The sequence below is a fragment of the Rhinolophus ferrumequinum genome, chromosome 8 (assembly GCF_004115265.2).
Source record: "Rhinolophus ferrumequinum isolate MPI-CBG mRhiFer1 chromosome 8, mRhiFer1_v1.p, whole genome shotgun sequence".
Classification (NCBI taxonomy): domain Eukaryota; kingdom Metazoa; phylum Chordata; class Mammalia; order Chiroptera; family Rhinolophidae; genus Rhinolophus; species Rhinolophus ferrumequinum.
In genome coordinates, this window is record NC_046291.1 from 41,828,790 (window position 1) to 41,852,579 (window position 23,790).

Consider the following 23,790-nt stretch of genomic DNA (forward strand, 5'->3'; position numbering starts at 1 on the left):
CATCCCTCTCCTCTCACCCCCTGACAACACTGCTCTCTACCTCTCACACAAGATTAGCTTGAATTTCTTTGAATTTTATATGAATGGAATCATATAGTATGAACTCTTGGCTTCTTTTACTCAATGTTGCATGCATTAATGATTTGTTCCTTTTTTATTTCTGAGAAGTATCCCATGGTATGGATATGACCCAATTATTTATCCGCTCACCTGTATTTGGGTTGTTTCTGGTTTCTGCCTCTTGGAACTAAACCTTTATTAACATTCATGTACAAGTGTTTGTGTGCACATATTTTTTTTTTATTTCTATTGGGTAAATACCAAGCAATGGAATGACTAGATCATATGGTAAATGTATGTTTAATGCCAAACTGTTTTCCAAAGTGGTTTTACCATTTTAAATACCATTCAGCAGTGCATTGGCATTTCAAGTCTTCCACATATTGTCCATACTTAGTAAGCAGAAGAAGGGAAATGGTAAAGAGCAAAGTGAAAAACCAAAGAAGTAGAAAAACAAGAGAGAAAATGAAATAGCTGATAAACCAGATTGATCAGGAAAAAGAGAAGACACAAATTTTTAGCATCAGAAAAATTAGAGATAACAATACAACAAGAGTTTATAAATAATACTAAAAATGATAATAAAGGAAAAATGGGCAATAATTTAAAAAAATAAATAAATGCCAGGGACAAATTTCAAGAACAACACAAACTACTTAATCTCATTCACGAATAAATACATACTATGAAAACCCTGATATGTATTAAAGAAATTAAATATGTAATTAAAAAGTTTTCCTCAAAGAAAACTCCAGTCTCAAATGACTTGACTTTGGAATTATACCAAATATCTAAGAATAAATTAAACTAATTCTACACAAACTCTTCCAAAAAAATTGAAGAGGAGTGAATGCCTCTTCCAAATCATATTTTGAGACCAGGATCATTCTGATATCAAAATCATTATATGATATTACAAGGAAAGAATATCTCAGTCAATATTCCCCATGATCAAATATATAAAAATTATAAATAAAATTAGCTGAAACTAATAATATATAGTAAAGGTAATTCATAATGAATAAGTGAAGTTTATCCTACGAATGCAGACTTGGTTTAACATTCAAAAACAAGTCAAACTAATTTGCCACATTAAGAGAAACAATAAGAAAATGTAGATGATTATCTCAAAGATGCAGGAAAAATACATGATAAAATTCAACACCCATTCATGATAAAACCTCTAAGTGAACTAGGGATATGAGGTTATGTCCTTTCTCTGATAAAAGCTATCTTCAAATGTCTAGAGCCAATATTCTAATTTATATTGATCCCTTTCCCTTAAGTTTTGGAACGAGATTAGAAAGTACACAGTCACAATTTTGTCCATTGCCATCCTAGAGGTCCTAGCCAGCAAGAACAAGAAATGAAAGGTGAGCCCAAATAAAATCCCAGCATGCTATGCAAGGACCCTAGAATAAATAAGTCACCCTAGAAGCATAACAAATGTTGGAGAACTCAAACTTTGAAATTTCAAGCTTGTTATAAACCTACAGTAATTAAAAGAATACGGAATTTACATTTAAGGACAGACAAATAGATCAACAAAACAGAAAAGAATGTCCAGAAATAGGGTCTATCTATATTTATATCTATGTCCATCTCTCTCTCTCTATATATATATATCTTTTCAAAGATGCCAATAAAACTCAATAGAGTTTGAAGCAATTGAAGGTGTACAAGATAAGCTTGGGTAATCTTCCTGTCTTCCCAGATAGCAAGGAAGCAATAAAAAAACTCTAGGGTTATGTCACAAAAGACTCAAAGAGTTATCCTGAAATGGCTCCAACTGGCCAGAGAAGTAACAATTTCAGCATTAATAAACACAAGAACGGCAATGTTTTGAAGCACATCGAATTTATTTAAATCTGTGAATCCATAATGGCACAAAACAAAACTAATTGCTCACTGTTGGAAGATGCTACTGAACCAATTCATTCTATTAAAAACTGGTAAATGATGGCAAAATATTAAGTATTTTTCTGCCATTCCTAAGTATCCTATGCGACAATGTAACCAAGTAGTAGTTGAGGGGAAGTTTCTCTTTATAGAAGTATTCCAGCTAATCTACAAAGGAATTATAGAATCAAAATATCCCAGTTTTGCAGCCCCTAATTATTGAATAGATATAGGCCTTGAACACAAATGGCTGCTAATATCACAAAAAGAAAAACGAGATATTACATGCCTCTTAATGGAGACACACACCAACATTTATAAATCACTTTTGCTAAGGAAATTGAACCTAAAATTGTATCTAACTAATATTTTATAGGAAATACAGAAGAGATCATGTACGTAACTATACCACATAGGGGAATAATATATATATATATACACTATTATTAAGAAACTTCAATGTAACTGATATGCTATTGTTTCCAGTCTTATGTGACTTGCTTTTTACACTCAGCTTTATGTTTCGGAAGTTTTATCTATGTGCTCCAATCATCAAAAGTCCAGTCTGTGAGGAACTCAACAGGAGAAGCAACTCTGTTCCTTCAACAAATAAACTGTAATTAAAAAAAAGAGAGGGAGGTAGAGGGATATATGGAAAGAGAACCTATAGAGTAAAAGAGTCTGAAAAGACAAGAAACTATTGCAGTGTGTGTCAATGTAGGTTCGAAGTAACATCAAATGTTTTTGTGACATTCATGATATGGGAAAGGTAAATAATGATTAAATATTTGATTACATTAAAGAATTACTAATTTGTGCAATGTGATAATGGTATTGTGGCTCTGGATTAAAAAATGACCCTTATCTTTTAGATACATGTTGACATATCGATGGACGACATGCTAATATGAGTGGGAAGTGCTTTACAACAATACGGGCAGGGAAAGATCAAGGGCCTAGACCAGGGGCGTCCAAACTTTTTTCAACGTTTTTTTACCAAGGGCCATATATGGTAATATATACAAACAGCCGGGCCACTCACTTGAGGTGAAGTACGTATTGCCTCACCTGGTTTATTTAAGTAAACTAAATATATTTTTGGAATTTGCTGCGGGCCAGTTAAAAATGGATCATGGGCTGCAGTTGGCCTGCGGGCCGCAGTTTGGACACCCCTGGACTAGACAAAACAAATATCTCCACTGATGAAGTTGAATGCTAAGCACATTTAGGTTCTGTTGCTTTTTGTTTACATTTGAACTGTTTAATAAGAAAAGCTTTAAAAAGTTAACAAAACTGTGGAAACATTTGCCACATAAATAAGACAAAATATTAATACCTTTGCCATCTCAAAAAGAACTCATACAAATTGATCTCAAATAAAAGTTAACAAAATATGAAACCATGAAGAAAAAAATGTAAAATTTTATTACATTGAATTAAGAACTTCTGTACATCAAAAAAATAAAAATAGAAGCAAAACACAAATCAGAAGAAATTTGCTGTATGTATATATATACGTATGTATGTATATAATAACGAATGTCTAGTATGACTAAAAACATCTTTCAAATTCATAAGGAAAACAACCCAGTAGGAAAATGGACAGGGGTTTGAAAAGATAATTTCTCAGAAGAGGAAAATGGCTGAGAAATCCTATATCTAGGCATACAACCCTTAGAGAATCTCTTTTCGATGAATACCAGGAATTATATATGTACAAGAATATTCAGTGCAAGATTGTTCAAATAATAGATACTGATTTCATCAACAGAAAAACAGATGTATAAATTGTGGTATATTTACATAATGGGATAGGGTCAATAATGCAATGAAGAGTCAGACAGTACACAGATAAAACTTCTGAAACATAACACCGAGTGTAAAAAGCAAGTCACTGGATACAATTGTATATCAGTTATATTAAAGTATCTTAATAATGGTATCTATACATATTGTCTATATGTATATATATATACGTGTATATATATATGTGTGTGTGTATATATATATACACACACACATATATATGTGTGTTTGTGTGTGTGTGTGTGTGTGTGTGTATATATATATATATATATATATATAGTTTAAGGATATACACTCATGTAGTAAATATATTTTACAAATAACGGTTATGACAATCACCAGATTTGTATAGCAGCATTCTTTGTGGAGGAAGGAGGTCTGCTTAAGGGAAATTTGGCAAAAGATAAAAACAGTTTAAAGAAACCCAGTGAATGCTAAAGTTGGGGGAAACAAAAACAATGAATTCCACACCAAGATACATCATAAACAAATTGCTGAAAACTAACTTCCAAAAAAAAAAAAAATCTTAACCAGAGAAAAATGTCACATGACTTGCAGAGATCAAGAATTCAAATACTGCAGATATCTCCTCAGAACACAATGAAGTGGAACAACATTTTTAAAGATCTGGGGAAAAAACCTTGTTAACTTACAATTCTATATCAAGTGAAAAGAGTGTCTTTCAAGAATGAAGGTAAAATCTATTCTTAGAAGAAGGAGAACTAAGATAATTCAGTACCAGAAAATCTGTTATAAAAGAGATGTTAGGGAAATCCTATAGACTGAAGAAAGAAAGAAAAAGAAAGGAAGGGAAGGAGCAGGGGGAGGGAGGGAGGACAGCACAGAATGAGACCTGGGACACCAAAAATTGAAGGGCAACCAAAATGTAAATATTCAACTAGATATGATAAGACTATTCTGCCCCTATTTTGTTATTTAAAACAAAACTTATTACACTGTCTAAGTGGATGTTTGATATATAGAGATATAATGCATAACACAACCAAAACAAAGGTGAGAGAGATAAGGAGTCTTATATAGTGGTAAGGTTTCCACATTCCACTTAAGGAGGTAAAATGTTTATTCATAATTGATTATGAAAAGCTAAGTACATTGTTATCTAGAACAACCACTAAAAAATCTGTACAAAGAAACATAAAAACAATATCCACGGACAATTGGAAACCAAGTTTTAACAATACCATTTACAATAGTACCCAAAATGAACTGTTTATGTGCAAATATAACACAACATATACAAGCTCTGTATGCTGAAAACTACAAAACGTGTATGGAAGAACTGAAGGGCAACCTAAACAGAGATACTATGTTTATGGATTGGAAGATTCTGTATAGTCAAGTCTTTTTCCCCCTCAGATTGATCTATTTTTATTTAATTTACTCTATTCAAAAATCCCAGCATAATTTTTGTAGACAAGCTGATTATGAAATTTACATGGAAAAGGCAAATGAATTAAAATAACCATAAAAATGTTGAAGAAAAAAAATAAAGTTGGTCGAATTATACCTAATTTTAAGACAACAAAAAGCTACAGTAATCAAGGCAATGATGAGGGATAGACACATAGATCAATCAATGGAACAAAATGAAAAGAAAGGCAAGTCACAGACGGAGAGAAAATATTTGCAAATCACATATCTGAAAAAGACTTGTATTCATAATATGCAAATAACTCCTAAAACTCAACAGTAAGAAAACTACCCTATTAAAAATGATCAAAAAGCTTCAAGATATAACTTCACCAAGCAGTATTTACAACAGGCAAACAGAATATGAATAGATATTCATCATCATTAGCCATCAGGAAAGTACAAATGAAAACCACAGTGAGATAGCACTACATCTATTAGAATGGCTAAAATAGAACTTGGTAAACTGATGGTTGCAAAGATGCATAGCAAATGGATCTCTCATGCATTACTGATGGAAATGCAAAATGTTATAGCCACTCTGGAAAACAGGGCAGTTCTTTATAAACTTTAACATACATTTACCATAGATCTCAATAAGTCCTTGTTCATTCAAAATGCTGAATACAAATATTGCTAATCTTTCTATCCATAATCACCAAAACCTAGGAAAAAAATGAATTTCTTTGACTGGTGAATGCATAATCAAACCTTGGTGCTTACTTATAATGGAACACTACTCTGCAATAAAAAAGGAGTAAACTATGGACACATTCAATAACATGAATGAATTTCAAAGGCATTATGCTAAGTAAAATAAGCCATTATCAAAAGGCCAAATATCATATGATTTCATTTCTAAGACATTCTCCAAGGTGTGGGGGGAACTATAGTGATGGAGAATATATCAGTGGTTACCTGGGGTTATTAGTTGGAGTGAGGAAGGTGTGACTTGCAAAAGGAAATTTTTAGTATGTTGGAACTATTCTTATGTGATTGTAGTAAAGGTCACACAACTCCATACATACGTTAAAATTCATGCAATTGTACAAAAAATTCCATTTTGCTCTTAAGATAATTTATAAACCAAAATAAATACCTGAGGATATTTTTTTGAGAATGAAAACTTACAGAGACAAGGTTAGAAGCAGGGACTACAGGGAATTCAGGGCTCTGAACGCTGCTTGAGAGTTGCTAGCGGCAAAATGTAGGGCAAAGTGCCCATAAGAAAAAAAAGGCTGTGACCCTGTCAGAGTTCATAGTTAAGGTTCAGTGATAAAATGGAAAGTAGGAAGGTTTGAATTTGATGAATGGGAAGAGCGGGACTTCTAATAATACATAACTTGTGATGTCACTGTACATTTCTAAAATTAAAAAAAAAAGATGGAAATGACTCATATACAACTCTACCCTCTTAGAGAGTGGATATAGATAGAACACACCTCCTTTCCTATATGAATCAATATAGTTTCAGAATGCATCTTTTAATAGACTATGTCTCCCAGCTATGCTTAAATGTGTAGGTCTGATTCCTGGACAGTTGTCACAGTTAGATTCTTAAATTGGTGAGGCTGAAAACTATATTCCATCTACCATCCTTTCTTTCAATACTACTGAGATTTTTTGACTTTGGTGAACCAGTTTGAGCTGCATTAAACACTAGAGTTTTAAATCATTGTGTGTGAGGTAATTGCTTTAGAGCAGGAGTGTCCAAACTGTGGCCTGTGGGCCAACTGCGGCCCATGATCCATTTTTAATTGGCCCGCAGCAAATTCCAAAAATATATTTAGTTTACTTAAATAAACCAGGTGAGGCAACACGTACTTCACCTCGAGTGAGTGGCCCGGCTGTTTGTGTATTTTACCGCCTATGGCCCTTGGTGAAAAACGTTGAAAAAAGTTTGGACGCCCCTGCTTTAAAGACTGAGCTTTTAGTTTTACGGCCTACATTTCAATAGATTTGGGGCTTCTGTAGTCATCATTGTGTGTGCTGTAAGAACTCATTGGTGTGCTGTACAAAAATCCCTGAACTTTAAAAATGGAATCTCTAAAGCTTATAGTTGAATTAACTCAACCTGAGTGGTCCTCAGAGTGAAAGTCAGCTTCAGCAAAGGCAACACTCTCTTTCCCCAGGTTTCTGAGTCTTGATGAAACTGAATAATCAAATGACATAGAGAGGAAAGATTTTTTTTCTTTAGATTTTAACTGATAAGGACAAAGAGATTTAACTCTTATACTTTAATTTTTCCCTGAAAATTTAATAGAGAGAGGAAATTCATATTGATCAATTTGAACAGTCTTATACTTTTGATGGCGTGATATTTGGAGGATTTTTATGTCGTTTGGGTTTCTGGTCTAATCCTGTGAGCTCTAATAGACAATGTGAAGTAACACAGTATGAGATAAATAATAAGTGATATTTCAATAAGGTTCATGGTGGCTTTGGAGTTAATACACTTAATTTCTGACCCACTTCAGAGTTTTCTAAAACCATTTTGAGCATCATTTTGGAATTTGCTGGGTTTCATGTACTGTGCATTTAACAGCAATAGATGCTTCATTTTTCTATAATGATGATATAATGTTAAACTCAAAACACTAAATCAGTAACTAGAGATCAAATTCTGAAAGCAATAGAGGTTGTATCATTGTTGGTAAGCATCACTTATTAAATCAGTCATTTGACAACAGAGAGCACAGGAAAAAGGCCATCTAAACTCAGTCTTTTCCTAAATTACTATTTAGTATTTCTTATCACAATATTCAATTACCATGTCCTCCTTTGCTTGTTTTCTGGTCACTAAAAGGATAAATTGTCTTTATATCATCATGCACCTTCTTTTTCTTCTTTGGAGAAGCAGCTTAAAGAAATATAATAAAACATTTATTTTTAATAATGGTGAGATAGAATTATTCAATATAGACTATCTTTTCGTGCTTAAATCAAGAGGAATTAAGTCATATGGTAATTTATATGTGGGATTGTGGGGAAGTATTGGAGAAGACAGAGAGATGTGACATAGGAAGAAAAACAATTGCTCTTGAAATGTTGTACCTTCAAGGTAAAAGATAGACTTGGAGGGACAGAATTTTCTTCTGGCAGAGAGAAAAAGCTACACCCATCTCCAAATCTCATGTCCTCTCTGCGGGGATGCATAACCAACATAGCTTACTGGCTGGAGACCCACCAGCCCACAGTACTATTGCAATCCTTGGACGTGCCCCACAGCCTAGCTTAATCAACCATACACATACCCCTCCTTCGTGATAGAGGTGATTATAGTTGTGTTTCTAACCACTCAGGAGGGCAGAGGATCCTCACAGCATGTGTGCTCAGTGGGTTTTCATTAGAAATATAAAGTGTGAGAGATCTGTCTCTCCACTGGAGCAGATTCACTTGGTAGTCCTTTCCTCTCTCATTCTCTCTGCGTTCCCCTTGGAAGCCTTCTACTTTGTGGAAGATGACAACATTATCAACTATATAAGTATAATTCAATTTCATTTATGAAACAGATATTCTTCTGTCACCTTGACATTATAAACCAAATTCATTTATATTCTACTTCTTCACTAGAAGGGGATTTGAGGTAACAATGTTTAAAGTGTCTACTTGAAACTCTTTTCCTATTAAATGAGAAAGATAACAGTTGAAAATGTAGGGATGTATATAGTTACTGAAGTGATTTCTTCTTTGAAGCATGAGATTGCTGTCATTATCTCAATGAGCTTAATAGATTGAATTAGTTCATTCAGCAAACATATATTTAATCCGTACTTACATATATACAGTACTAGGTGCTCTGTGAAACACAAAAGTGGAAGTTACATTATTACGGGTGATTAAGACAGTTGGAAGTATGTAATAAGTGTATGATGAATGACACAAAGTACTATAGGGATTCAAAGGAGCGATATCTTCTTATTAGGGTTATTAAGACAGTCTTTATGGAGCTTCGTTTACAGTAGAGCTCAAAAGAATTATACGATTTGGATAGATGGACAGTGAGCATGTCATTCCAAGCTGAGAAAATTGCATAAAGGGAGGCACAGAAGTACGAAAGGTAATTTGTGTTTTAGGAATGGTCAGTGGTAGTCTCATTTGATTGGACAATGAAATAAAGTGAGTGCTTATTATGGGCTAGAACTTTTAGGTTCTTTATGGAAATTACTTAGGAGTATTATCTTTGTTTTCAGATTCTGAAACTGGCTCGGAGAAGTTAAGTAATTTGTCCAAGCTACCGTGTTTCCCTGAAAATAAGACCGGGTTTCTTATTAAGTTTTGTTCCAAAAGACTCATTTGGGCTTATGTTCAAGGGATGTTATCCTGAAAAATCATGCTACTGCTTATTTTCCAGTGAGGTCTTATTTTTTTGGGAAACACGGTATTAACATGGCTAGCAAATAGTACAGCAGGACGTAGACTTCAGCAGTTTGGTTCATGAATCTATGCATGTCACCCCTATATCAGAGCCTTTCTTCGGCTGCCTTTCTTCAAGAAGGTAGTGTGGAATAAAGTTAAAAAGTTAGGTGTGGGTTGGACTCTAAATGGCAATGAATGCTTGCTGAAGAAGTCCGAGTTTCATTTTAGAGGCAATGGGAATCTTTTAAGTTTCTAGGCCAGAAGTAGAAACCCTCAGAAAAGAGTTTTAAGTGTACTTAGGTAGCAGTTTAAAATATGGACTTGAGGTAGGTAAAAATAAGAGCCAGTAGAGACCAGCTAATAATCTACTGGAGTGAAACAGGTAGTTCTCACCTAGATGTAGGATAAATAGGACAGAGATAGGATTGATGGGATGCTATGATGATAACTGCTTGGAAGGTGATCATGTTCTTTCCTGTTACTACGTAGTCACAGATAATTAAAACAAGTCTACAGTTTTACATTCTGGCCATGCAATTTTAATTAATATCATTAATTAATTTAATTTCATAAAGCCCACTGTAGTCTTATGTTATACACAAAAGGTTGCTAGTCGAGATTTGTTCTTCTTTTAAACTTTCTTCATTTCCTTCTTTATTTTCTTTTCTTTCTTCCTTACTTTCACTCCTTCTGTAACTCCTTCTTTCCTTCGTTTTTCTCTGATACTGTCTATTCTTTCTGACTGGCAACATAGCAGAACACTGTGTTGGTATGTGATAGCAATTATCTTACACACACTTTTTTCAAGTTTCCATAGCAAAAAATACTTATTTTGAGTACAGGGAAATTAGTGAGAACTGCAGTATAGGCAAGCTTGTCTACTGAACCACCTGATAAGATTATTTTAGTTTATTTTAATTTTTACATATATGTCTACTTTCCAACTTGAACTGTAATAGGGAAATGTCTACAACTATGCCTGGTAGAAAGCAAGTAGTTAAGTGTAAGCAAACAAAGTTTTACAAAAGAATTTTTATATAAATACATAGATAAGCACTTTATACCTAGCTATATCAGATTTTAGTGTTCTTACATTCATAATGTGTTCCATTTTGTCCTCTATAATCAAATGTATTTTTTCCCATCTCTTCTCTTTTAAAGCCATTGTCTTGCATTTTTTGTAAATGATACGCCATTTTTTTCTCTAGAAAGGCTTGTTTCTAATATATTAAAGAAAATATATTGGTTAACATCAACTTGCTATTTAGAAACACAAAACAAATATTTACAATATGATAGTATATTGGAAATGAACAGTCATTCCTGTCTTGTGACTTGCAAGGTTATGCTGAATGCAAATTTGGGATGGTAGTAAGGGGTACATTTTCATCTGTGGTCAAACATGAAGAATATATTTAACCCATAGATGCAATTTACCTCACTGCACAAATTTGGGGAACTAGTCCAGTTTCAGATCAGAAACGGTCTTTTAATCCATAGCTACCCTGGTGAGTTCAGGGAATTTTTAAATCATCTTCAATTAGAAGATGCCTGAGTGACTTAACCACAAGTCACTCAGGCCTACCATAGGTAAACATAATATAATATGTAAAATGTGACTTCCTTTTGTGAATCTTTGGGCTAATATTGATCTTGGATATACCAGAAAGGATACAGTCGCACAGAGAAAGAACCCCAGATATCCTCAGATGATTCCCTAGAGTATTTAGTAAGAGAATGGATCAGTACTGTGAAATAGCTACCCGAGGTCACAGAAAGGACCATCCTAAAGAATTAGAGAGAACAGTGCTCAGCACCTACCTATCATGTCTACTTTCACCAGCCACTTTGAAAAACTCCTTAAGTCACAGGGCATTGGGGAGAGGAATAAAACGGGTCTTGCCTCAGTAGTGGGGAATAACTAGTCCCCGATTGAACATGGTTATGGCCCCATCTAACAAATCTTAAAAAGCAAGATCTATAACAAACTGTTTCCAAATAAATTATTTGCATCCAAGAAGAAAAGCTAAAAATATTATAAGAATATGAAAATATTCAACACCCCAAAAGTAAAATTCATGATATATATAGATTAGACTGGATCTGGCATCCAATGAAAGAATACCAAGCATGTAAAGAAGCAGGGAAGTGTGACCCATAAAATGTGTAAATTAATCAATCAAAAGTGACCCAGAAGTGACACAAATGTTAGAATTAAAGATAAGAACATTAAAACAGATTACATAACTGCTTTCCACATATTCACAAGGTGAAGCAGACATGAAAGATATAAAACAGACTAAAATAAACTTCTAAAATGTGTGAGATAACTAATACAGAGGATATATTAACAGCAGAGTAGACAATGCAAAAGAAGGGGTTAATTAATGTCTACTCAGGAACATAAACCACCCAAAAGGAAAACAGTGAAAGAAAAAAAAAATGACAAAATGAAGATAGTATCAGTGAGATGTAGGACCACATCAAGCAGCCTAATATGTGTGCAGAGAGGAGAGAGGGGACAAACAAAATATTTGATGATAATGTTCACTATCATTGCTTATATTCTACATTGTACTGGAGGTTCTAGTCAGTGCAGTCAAACAAGAAATGAAACAAGAACATAAGACAATTTGAAGAGAATAATACAACTACCTTTATTTACGGGCAAATATGATAATCTATGTAGAATATCAATTGACATACGGAAAAAAACCTAGAACTATTAAGTGATTTTAACAATGCAGGATATAAGATGAATACAAAAATTGCTTTTCTATATACTAACAGCAAATAATCAGAATTCAAAATAAAAATGCAAATTATAATAGAATAAAAATTATGAAATACCTAGGGATGAATCTATGAAAATGATGTGTAAGACCTGTACACTGCAAACTACATAACATTGATAAGTTAAGGAAACCTATAGAAATGGAGAGACATACTTGGGTTAATAAGTTGGAAAAGGTAGTATTGTCAAGAGATCGATTGTGCCTAAAGTGATCTATGGAGTCAACAAAATTCTAATTAAAATTTCAGCAAGACTTCTCGGTAGAAATTGACAAGGTGATTCTAAAATTTATATGGAAATGTTACAGGGCTTAGATTAGCCAAAACAACTTTGAAAATGAAGAACAAACTTGGAAGGCTAGCACTACTGATTTAAAGAATTATTAAAGATACAATAATCAGTAACTTAAATTAGACACATAGGTCAGAGAACAAAAAAAGAGTGATACAACTGATTTTTCTGACAAAAATGCAAAGGCAAAATCCTTTAAAGATTTTTATAACTCTGTAATTTAAGCTCATAATTTGGAGTAAAAATATATATATATAATGTCAAATCTGAAAGAAAACGGTATAAAAATAAGAAACACACACACATGAATTGAAAGCCTCTCATATTAAAAAAATGATTTTAAGAAACACAATTTAGAATAACTCCATTGGAAATATCAATACTTCAAACAGCTCTGCTATTAACATGGCTTGAGCAGCCTGTGGTGTCACCCTGCCTCCCCTTTGTGATCATGTCTAATGGGCACACCCAGTGCCCAGAATTTAATTCATCGCACTACTACTTGCCACTAAAATTGGCCAGGATTCATTGAACAGTAATTGGCATCAGGCAAAAATTAAGAGCAAACCTGGGGTATTTTGTTGCTCTCCAAAAACAAAGATACTTTTGGGGATATTTGGAAGCAAAAAAAAAAAAAAAAAAAAAAAAAAAAAAAAAAAAAAAAAAAAAAAGGCCAAAATGGAGGGAACTCACACTGAAAAAAACTGGTGAAAAATTGAATATTAGAAAATAATAATTACAGTAAATTAAAATAAGCTGAACTTGCCATATAGTATGAACAATGAGTCCCTGACAATACTAAAAGGTACATGTAACAAAAGTAGAATAAAATACCATGCATGTTTCAATTTCCAATATTTAAAAAACTTGCTACATAGCAGTATATATAAATACAACCAGATTATGTAAATCTTACACTTACATCTAGGTTTGTCAAAAATAAACTACCTAAGATGATTTAGAATTGGAGACCAACATTTATTGACATGGAAAGTTGTCAATATTATTTTATTAAATGAAAAAGCAATCTACGAAAAAGCCTATGAGTTATAATAACATGAATTTATTTATTTAAATATACAAACATTCATAGAAATTTTGTGCAAGTGTATGTGTGTGCATATTTGTTATGTAGTGTGTGTGTGTGTGTGAGTGCACACACCAGTAAGTTAATAGCACGGTGCTGGAATTAAAAATGATTTCCTCTTTATACTGATTAGACTCTAAATGATAAAATATTATATATCATTTAAAATTAAAAGCATTTATTCTAAAAAATTAACTGGTGGGGAAACATTGAGAACATTTTCCAAGAAATTTTGATTCTAAGGAAAAGTCAGTTATGTCATTTTTTTTCTATAGGAATTACAAGTATAGTTTATGGTGTGAGATAAAGTCAAAAGTAGTTAGATCAAATAGTAGGGTAGTACTTTTTATATTATAGTCAAAATATAATATGGTCAAAATATAGTAAAAATTTTAATAACTTTCAGTTTTGTATAAAGCATTATCATTTCGGGTAACAGATCCATCGTCATCTTATATAGTTAGTATACTTTCAAAAATCAAAACTAGCAGAAGCTTTTCCCAAATTAGAGGTTAAACATACCTTCCTGTCACTCTCTTCTCTGCTTCTACGCCGTTGTTCCTCTATCCTAGCTTCTCTTTTAACGTCTTCTCCAATCTTTGTCAGAAGTAACATCTCTTTTGTCTTCCATTCCTACAGAGCAAAATGTTACTGTACTCAGTGCTTACAGTAAATCTTTGTATTTTGTCCACCACCAGCAAGCAAATTATAAGTTAAGGGCCTATCGGAAATCACATCAAGCATACTGAAAGTCATACATTGGCTTTCGAATGGGCTTTCCTTACTGTACTCAGATTAGAAATGCAGGCATGGTTAGTTTTTACTAAAGCTAAATTTTTAAAACATGGCCCTTGGGGTGGCCGGTTAGCTAAGTTGTTTAGAGGTGGTGCTGATAAAAAGATAACACCAAGGTTGCCAGTTCCATCCCCGCATGGGTCACTGTGAGCTGCGCTCTCCTTATAAACAAACAAACAAAAAAGGCTCTTCCCATACTGAAGGCTATAAGGGAGTTAAATAATGTCTAATTTTTACAATCATCTCTTAAAGAGCAGTTACTGACTCATATATATAGTATATAGTTTGTGGTGTCAGCTTCCTTGTTTTATGTGAGGTAAGATTAATGTAGGTAAATTATTTAGACCTGAAATAACTTCAAGAAGTGTGATGGACAGCTAAAATTATTTACAAATAAAACAACGGTACACAAATTTTCTTTCAATATTTTAGGTTGATGTCTCTTACCTCTTCAATTTTTCTACGAAGACAAAGTTTTCTTCTTGTATCTTCCCGCTGTCGTCTTTCTTCTCTATCCATCCGCAATAGGTACTGCTCCTCGGCTGTGCGCTCACGTTGTTCTAATTCCCTACTTATCATTTCCAAATATCTATTTAAAAGTGCAAATGCAAATGAAGGTGAATTGGGTTTTTCCCCTTAAAATGTCATCAACTGCTTTGATATGCCCAAACCACCTCCTTGCTTGCTTTTTATTTCTTGAATTATAGGAATTTTATAATTTTTCTGTCAGCTGTTCATGGACCTGTAAGCTAGCTCTCACCGTATTTTACTTGTTATACAGCTCTCTCTACCATATAAGTATCTGTTCTTATGGCCAAAACAATGGTAAAATATGGAGCAAAGTCATAAAAAACATTTTGCATAGTAAGTATTCATAACAGTATGTTTAAGAATATGAATTTGCAGAGAAGGCTGAAACAGCTGAAACAGTGATTTCAAATCTGGAATAAAAAACAGATTTGAATTTCCTAAGAAAATGATGTATACTGTATACCATGTATTTTACAAAGTCTTGAACAAATCTTGCATTGATAGTCTGGGTCTCTGGTATGTCAATATGCATTACAGAACTACCACAAAATGAAGCCAAGGGATATAAAAGTCATGCTATGCAGCCCAACTTCTTACCTTAATGAGGAAGGACAAGAAAGAACTATAATATCCAACCACTTCCTAAGATATGGGCTTGACCACAGAATGGTAAAGATTGAACATGAGTAGGTCATATATGAATAGTTTACACATTTTCTTTTTAGGGACGATGCACATTTATATCAGCCTTATATAGTTATATTAAACCTCCATTTTTGACTTTGCACTAACTTTCTCAAACTTAATGCTGTCAGCCCTTAAAAATGAATCATAAAAAGCTATTGCTAGAGGTCTGTGCTAAAAGATAACTTCCCTCCATCGGTAACTATAGGAAGGATTTTGATCTGATTCATTCCTCAGTTATCAGTTTGGATTACCCCTTGGATTTCCAGAAACCCTGTCTTCTCTGGTAGAAATTGTTTCTTCATAACTTTGCACCAAAATTTTCTATTCCTGTACCTCTTGGTCTCCCTTTCTTTCCATACTGAGGGCAACAGTGGATTTAGGGAGTGTCTAGTACTTTTTTATAAAGCTTAACTTCAATTCTTTCTAGTATTTTCCCAACTTATTTGAGTCCACAATATATACATAAAATATGCATTAACTTCGATCTCACCTGTGCCTTATTAATCGTTCCTGGTCCTTAACAGATTGGGTGTCCTCCTGTAATAACCAGTTTTGGAACTGTGTGACATCAGAATGTCCAGGTATTTGACTGTCTTCTTGTAGTTTATTTACTTGTTTTGCAAGCATTTTCTATTTTAAAAACAAGTGTGTATCATATATATGTATGAGATACACACAAATATGTGCATGAATTTATACATATACAATGTTCTTTACATTTATACGAAATAAAACTGTCCTTTTATATTCCTTTTTATATTTAGTGTTTAGTAAAATTCCTAGACTTTGTAAATAGCTAATTCTGCTTAACTGCATTCCAATCTATTTTGAATCCATTACAGAGCAGACATGGACAACAGAACCAAAGTAAAGAGTTCTCTTTCTGAAAATAAAAGATAACTTATTCATCATACATTTCTACCCATTCTGAAAAAATTAAATGAAAATATGGAAGAAGGGGAGGAGAAACTCTAGGCCCTGAAGGGGAAATGGGGGGAAGCTATAAAACACCTAAAGGTATAGGGAAGTCATTCTCATTTCTATACAACTGTCTCAGCTTAGAACATAAATTTGTAAAAGTACACACACACACACCTTTTTTATTTTAATTCAATTCTCTTGACCCTAATACCTCAATTCCATACACACACACACACACACACACACACACACACACACACACAAACACACACACACGGAATCAAAAATTAAAAGGAAGTCACTATTTATACCCATTCACTCTATACCCAATAATTCCACTTCATTGTTAGAATGTCATTGTATAGATGAACACAGCTGCATGTACGTGGGTACAAACACATAGTGTACATGTTCCCTGAGTCACCTGTGAGACATTATAACTATTCATACTGTTCTTCTCCTTACCAAACCTCAAACTGTTTTGGGTTCCAGCTTAAGAATCTTGCTGCCACAATAGACAAGTCCAATTGGCCCCAATTCAGATAGAAGGGACATATTGGAGTAGCAATTTAATTACTAAATTATGCCAGCTCCCACTGGCACATTAATGAATGACCTGGTCCCTTTCCCTTTCCTGGCCCAATATAGCAACCTCAAAATATTTGTTCCTGCTCTAAATTTTCATTTAGAAAAAAAAAATTTAATTAATTTGTCAAAATTAAAGGTAAAAAGATAATAAGAAAATACTTTGCATACAAATAAACCTTTCTTCTAAACTCTATGTAAGAAACCAAATTTAAGTATTTAACTTACTTGTTCTTTTATATAGTTTCTTTCAAAGTCTAAATTTAAACTGGTAAGATATTGTCTGTACTTATTCAATTCCCGCAAGTTACATACAATCTATAAAACAAAACAACTGCAAAAGTATATATAAATATAAATATTTAAAAATCATAGAAATTACTTTCAGGAAAAAAATAGTTAATAATATACAATTTGATAGTATTTTGTTTTCAAGAGTAATAAATTGCTATCTATTTTGTATCTCTACAATTGTTAAACAACAGGGAATGTCTATCCAAATCTCATTACTTTATTAATATGATTTATGCCATGATAGGAATTTAGTATACACAGCTGTAGTTTAATATGAAATACCAATGTATAATAATGTTCAATACAAATTAGACTGTTCTTATATTCTATCAGGATTCTATCAGGTTGATTTTGCTAGGTTCCTATTTTGTCTCAAGTTTTTAAAAGTGTATAAGACACAATCCTTGAAAAGCATATAGTGCCATTAGAGACATAGAAATAGGACTATGAAATAGGACAGTTGGGAAATTACCTTTATATCCTCAAGTTATTTAGTAATCATCTTTTGTTATTACAAAGAATAAAGGTGGAGGAAGTAGTATCCTTTAGAAACTATTGTCCAATTTCTATTGACCCAAATATTAAGTAATTTATGGAATTTCCCATTAAGTATTTCTCATGACCAAGTTAAAGGTGACACCCCACCCCCATCACAGTGAGGTATAGAAACAAGCTTATGTCAAGTCTTGGAGGTCTTCAATGATTAAAAAGAAGTAATCTCCGACCTACTTTGTTATTGCTGGTGATGTAGCCACCTTTCTTTACTCTCATCAGGATATCTTTGCACTTATAGTATGCTCTTAAATGTGGATCATGGAGACTTTTATATTGGTTTTCCATAAGTCGGCAATAAGGATCAGTCAGGTTAAAATTATAAGGTTGAAAAAGCTGCAAACACAGATTTAAAAATATGACAAATGTAAAATTAACTAATTTCACTTTTAAGTATCAACCTGTTGAAATGACTAGAATGTTCACTAAAAATAAAATATGCAAGAGTAATCTGAAGTGGGAAAAAACCAGCAACAGTAAATTTTGCATTAAGAAACATGAATTACTTATTTCTACATTTTTTTACTCCACTGACCTGAATTACTCTAAAAACCCACCCTCATTCAATTAATTTCTCCTCTGATGTCCATCATTTCCTGGCTCTGAGCCAGAGAAGAAAGAAAGAAAGGAAAAGAAAGATCATAGGATAAAATTTGTTTTAATGTATAAAGCTAATGTTAAGATTCTCCATTTCCTTCCTCCCTCCTTCGTGGTCAAGGCATAGTATTCAAAGGGTAAAGGGATAATATTAATTATGATTATTATATTTCAATATCTGAAAATGAAGAAAAATAGAAAATCTTTCACCAAGATTCATGGAAATAACTTTATCAAAATATGGTAAAGTAAAACTCAGATATTAAAGATAGATTAAAGAGTTTGTATCTTGAGGTCTTATCTAATGCAAGAAACCCAACAATATTTGAGTGCTACACTCAGGAAAAAATTCAAGATCTATATTATAAAGTTCAATATATTGAATAACTAGTTATAAAGGATATTGATAGGAACTGAGATTTCTCCATATGTGTAAAGACCAAATACAACCCTATACAGTAGCCATTAACATATAAAAGAAGGAAAAGATCAGCTGATAGTCATGTTTCTATATCTGTTACTTTAGAGGAAACAGCTCAGTTATTTAATCTCATTTATAAATTAAAACATTAACAAAGGGAGGGTTTTGTTTGTTTGTTTGTTTTGGTGTGAGTTCTTGGTCCATTTTTCAATAGCTGATGTTGTTAATGCATTATGCGAGAACCTCTGAAAGGGAAGAAGTGAAGGATAGAATTAGGTGTAAAAGAATGTCTTTACATTCTTTCTTTTTGTTTTTCTTTAATTATTTCTTTTTCTTGCCAGAACAACAGAAGTTTTAGTTTAAAGTAATGTCAAAGCAGGAACTGACTCAAGTGAAAGGCAGTTGAAATGTGTGAGAGATGTGGAAAACCTGAGAGTGCTTGCCCTGTTTGCAGGCATCCAATTCAATTTATAATACCCCACAATCCTGACCTGTCTGCAGGTACCAGTTTGTGACCTCCATGTTGTTCTGTCTGGCAGTATCCAACTCAGTTAATTTTTAAGGAGTCTGGCTGGGTGGGATTCTAAAACAAACTCCCTCAAGGTAGGTGGGAGGATCCTTCTTCTGTGGGAAAAGGGGCAGATTGATGGAACTTGATAGGATGTTAGCTTTCCTTTTCCATTTAAAGCTTCCTTGATAAGTTTCTGTTCTCTTGCTTAATACCAGACTTTATTTCATCCTTTTCAGGGGGTCTAAATCATAAAATGCAATTCTTTAATTACCAATGCTTCACTGAAATGACAAAGAAAGGAATTCTACAGGGCAATGTCTTGAATTCAGTGAGACAGATATGAAACCCATATCTTTCCTGTGAGGGAAACAACCAACTATCATGAGTCAAAGATTCGACTGATTGTTTCTTTTAGCTGTTGCCATTTAGTTGTCAACCTCTTTTAGATACTGACTTTTATCTGTGGTGAGATGTCTCTCAAGATCAAACCTGGGCTACTGACCTATAAACAAAGAACACCTTTTAAACAAATCCATTCATTGGAGCCAGGGTAACCCTTCTGTTGTCAATTAAAATAAGTGGTTTCCCTCTTTAAAAAAATAAAACAAAACAAAAAAGTAAAAATGTACATATAAAGCATTACTTCATTGAAGAGCTTGTACTGAAAAAAAAAGACAGGTCTTACAAATTCAGTCTTCAAAGAAATAGTCTAGTGCCTAATTATGATTAAATGAAGACAGTTTTGAGGGAATTAATGTGATAAAGATAGAGAGAACATCTTTTTAAAAAGTAGTTGACAAGTGAATTAATGTTCAACAGAAAATGATGATACAACAAACAATACATTTGAGGAAGCAGAGAAAAGAAAGACAGGTCTAAGTTTCTACACAAAAGAGGAGATAACAGCTTTCAAACATGCTTTAGGAAAGCTAGTTAGTATGAGTGTGACTCAGTTAAATTGTGTGAGGTTAGCTCCCTCTATTCTAGTGGAACATATTTGTTTTTAAAAGTAAATATTTTCCAGAAACAAAACTTACTTTAAGAAATCATGTTTATAAGGCAAGTATCAAATACCAAGGGGCCCTATGCATTTCTAATGATGTCATAGACAATAGAAAGGTAAGGGGGTCACTCAGAATTCTTCCTTGTAGAATTTTTTGCAATAATAATCAAAGCGACCACTCAACAAGAATGTAATGAACCTCTTTCAGTGTTAGTTACTGAGTCAAGGACAGGGGCAATTCAAGGGTCGGGGTAGCATTGAGGACTGAAAACATATCAGGGTTTGAGGGAAGTACACATTACAACCCAGTATGATTGAAGGTATAAAACTGTAATTACAGAATCAGGTGTTGAGTAAATTACACAAACCGAGGGCAATGAAAATTCTTAAGAAATATAAGCTAATTGGGGGCTATAATAGTTCAGAAAATAATCGTGAAAGATGGCTGAAATTCCTAGGTTGAGGAGAATATGAGAGGGTATGCCAGGTTTGGGAGGCAAGGTGAACAAAGGCACAGAAGAATTAACATGGTATGTGTGAGCACATATAAAAGACTTCAGCTGAGGCTCTGGGTTGGAGAAAAGACTGGGTAGAAAGGTTGGGGCAAGTCCTAGAGTCTCTTCAGGGAGGCAGAGCCTTCTTCCATTAAATTGAGGTTAAAGTTCTAAACATGTTAACTCATTTCAACTCTACTTTTTTCTCACTCTCATGTGTGAGATAGAGTTTGGCTCAAAACAAAATCGTAGAGAAGTGTTCTGTAATGAGAGTTTTGTCCAAGTTATTACTGGTTAAAATTGTAACATCTAATTAAATGCCAGCCAGCACCAATGGCCTTCCACCTTTTAAACAAACATTTCTAAATAAATAAAATCTCAATAAATAGGTATATATTCAGTGTTATTATAAATGAAAAGTTAATATGCTTCCATCAATTACAAATTAAGACAGAACTAAGAATCTAAACTTTCTAGACCCTCATTCCATCCAAACCATACTATATGAAGTTGTTTGGTATTCATCCTAAACAATAGTTTCATTTAAATGTAGGTTTGATTATTTTTTTTCCCTGTGAATATTAATGTAAATTCCCTTAGTGGACTTTGTATAACGCAGTGCCTGACTTTAACAGCAAGTAGAAAAGGGCAAAGACAACCAATGTTAACACAAAAAAACTGCTTTACCTTTTCACTTAACTTCGTAGTATAGTATAAAGTATTGCTTCCTGGGATCATAGGCAGCTTGACCCCAAGAGGCAGATCCAGTAATTGAGACGCTCCGACCCCAGGAAAGTGGGTTTTGTGGGCACCCTGTCAGATAACAATTGGTGAGTTGTATCTTTCCTTTTAGGCATTACTCATTTAGTTTTGGCCCATCTACTCCTACCAAAGGAAGCAAATGGCCATGCAGTCAGTGTAGGGGCCCACCTTGCCGGACAGCCCCCAAGACCTGTTCCCAAGTCACCAGCCAGTTGTGGCCAGTGCCAACTGCTGCGACGCACGAGGGCGCCAGAAGCAGACAGTTACCAAGCGCGGGACTCCTCAGTGGCTCTCCCTGCCCCACCCCACCTGGCTGTTGGCTCAGTGGAGGACAACGACCCCAGACCTCATGCCACTCACATCTCCGCACTTCTGGCTGCCCGCTTCCAGGCTGCTGGTGGCTGTCTTGGTGGCGGTGACGCTAGGAGCCTTGGAGCAGGCGCCGAGGTAGGGCTCCATAGTTGGCCGGGGCCCCTGTGCCTCCCTGCCGCCCGCCCCTCTCTCCTTCCCTCACACCTCTTCCCTGTCGCCGTCCCTCGGTCCCGACTGGACCAGGAATGACCAGTACCCCGCGCGCTCTACACTCCTTTATTGCAGCGTTCCAGGCCCGAACCTGAGGCCCCCAGAAGGGCGGAGCCCTCAGAGGGGGGCCCCTAGTGATTGAGGCTTGAGCGCCCAGAGTTGGGGGAATCAGTCTAAGCGGCCCACAGTCAGAATATAATTTCTCTATGACACCAGCACCCCTCAGCCAAACCAAACCAAAATCACAGCGTATAAAACTTTGCTGGCACATAGCTGGCTAATTTCAACTGGCCTCCAGGGAGGTGTGGTTTTGAAAAAAAAATTTTTAAAAATCCAGGAATGACTGTGTGATCCTTTCTAGGACCAGGGGCCTGGCTTACTACATGTCCCCCTCATAGACACTATGACCACAACCTGTCCCAGGTTCCCCACAACCACTTCCCTCTCCAGATCCTACATAACATACATTGGTTTTCTTAGGGGCTCATTGCCTTCCACAGGTCCTCCTCCCTATAGTCTCCCTCTTTTCTTTCTCCCTCGCTTCTCTCTCTACCACTCTCTCTTTCTCCCCCTCTCAACCATCTAGCTAAAATTTATAAAGTGCCTGACACTTTGGGGCCAGTCATTGAGTTGGGCACTGAGGATTCAGCAATGAATAAAATATGACCCCTTTCTTCAAAGAGCTAAGGAGACTGTGAGTAGTTACGGGCAGAGACTGTACCTGATTTCAGGAATTTGGAGTTAGCCTCTTGGGTTCCTTGATCCACTGTTGTTCTCTGTTATTTCTTGGCCCTTTAGTAGCAATTCCTACCATTTATTGAGAATTGACTAATTCCAGATACTGTACTATTAGGTTAGTGCAAAAGTAATTGCGGTTTAAAAAGTTAAAAATAAATGTGAAAACCGCAATTACTTTTGCACCAACCTAGTAGATACTACATTTCATCTTTAAAACAGCCTTGTCAATAATTACCCTTTTTTCCGGAAGATTAGAAAAGAATGATAATCACTATAAAATAGTATCCCCACAGGCAGTTTCTTAATCGATATACTCCACTTTTTCATCTGCTCTATTTGTTTTGATGTTACTAATAGGCTTAGGACTCCTAAATTTGAAAACTAACTTTGGGACACCAGCTCCCTACCTGGATGTCTCACGGTCATCTCAAATCCAGCATACTCAAATTTCAACCCACCCTCTTCATCAAAACAGGACAAAACAAAAGCCCTGTTCTTTCTGCATTTCTCATCTCAATGACAATACCAGTATCTACCCAGGCCAGAAGCTGAGAACACTCCCTTTCCTAGACACTTCCCTTTCCACTTATTCCACACATTCATTTGATCCCTTGGTCCTACTGATTTTTTTCACTGAAATTAATTGGTCC

At 34.5% G+C, this 23,790-nt stretch overlaps 1 protein-coding gene across 1 annotated transcript in view; it reads right to left on the reverse strand.

Annotated features, from left to right (window-relative positions):
* Positions 1–22,339, reverse strand: part of FSIP2 (fibrous sheath interacting protein 2) — an 82,325-nt gene extending 59,986 nt beyond the window's left edge. The window contains exons 1-9 of the mRNA XM_033112714.1: positions 22,241–22,339; positions 21,806–21,931; positions 18,270–18,428; positions 17,475–17,564; positions 16,231–16,370; positions 14,970–15,111; positions 14,250–14,360; positions 10,649–10,775; positions 7,967–8,056 (exon numbers count right to left, since the gene is read on the reverse strand). Of these exons, the coding sequence (XP_032968605.1) occupies positions 7,967–8,056; positions 10,649–10,775; positions 14,250–14,360; positions 14,970–15,111; positions 16,231–16,370; positions 17,475–17,564; positions 18,270–18,428; positions 21,806–21,931; positions 22,241–22,339 (1,084 nt within the window). The remainder of the gene's footprint in view (positions 1–7,966; positions 8,057–10,648; positions 10,776–14,249; positions 14,361–14,969; positions 15,112–16,230; positions 16,371–17,474; positions 17,565–18,269; positions 18,429–21,805; positions 21,932–22,240) is intronic.
* Positions 22,340–23,790: the final 1,451 nt, after the last annotated feature.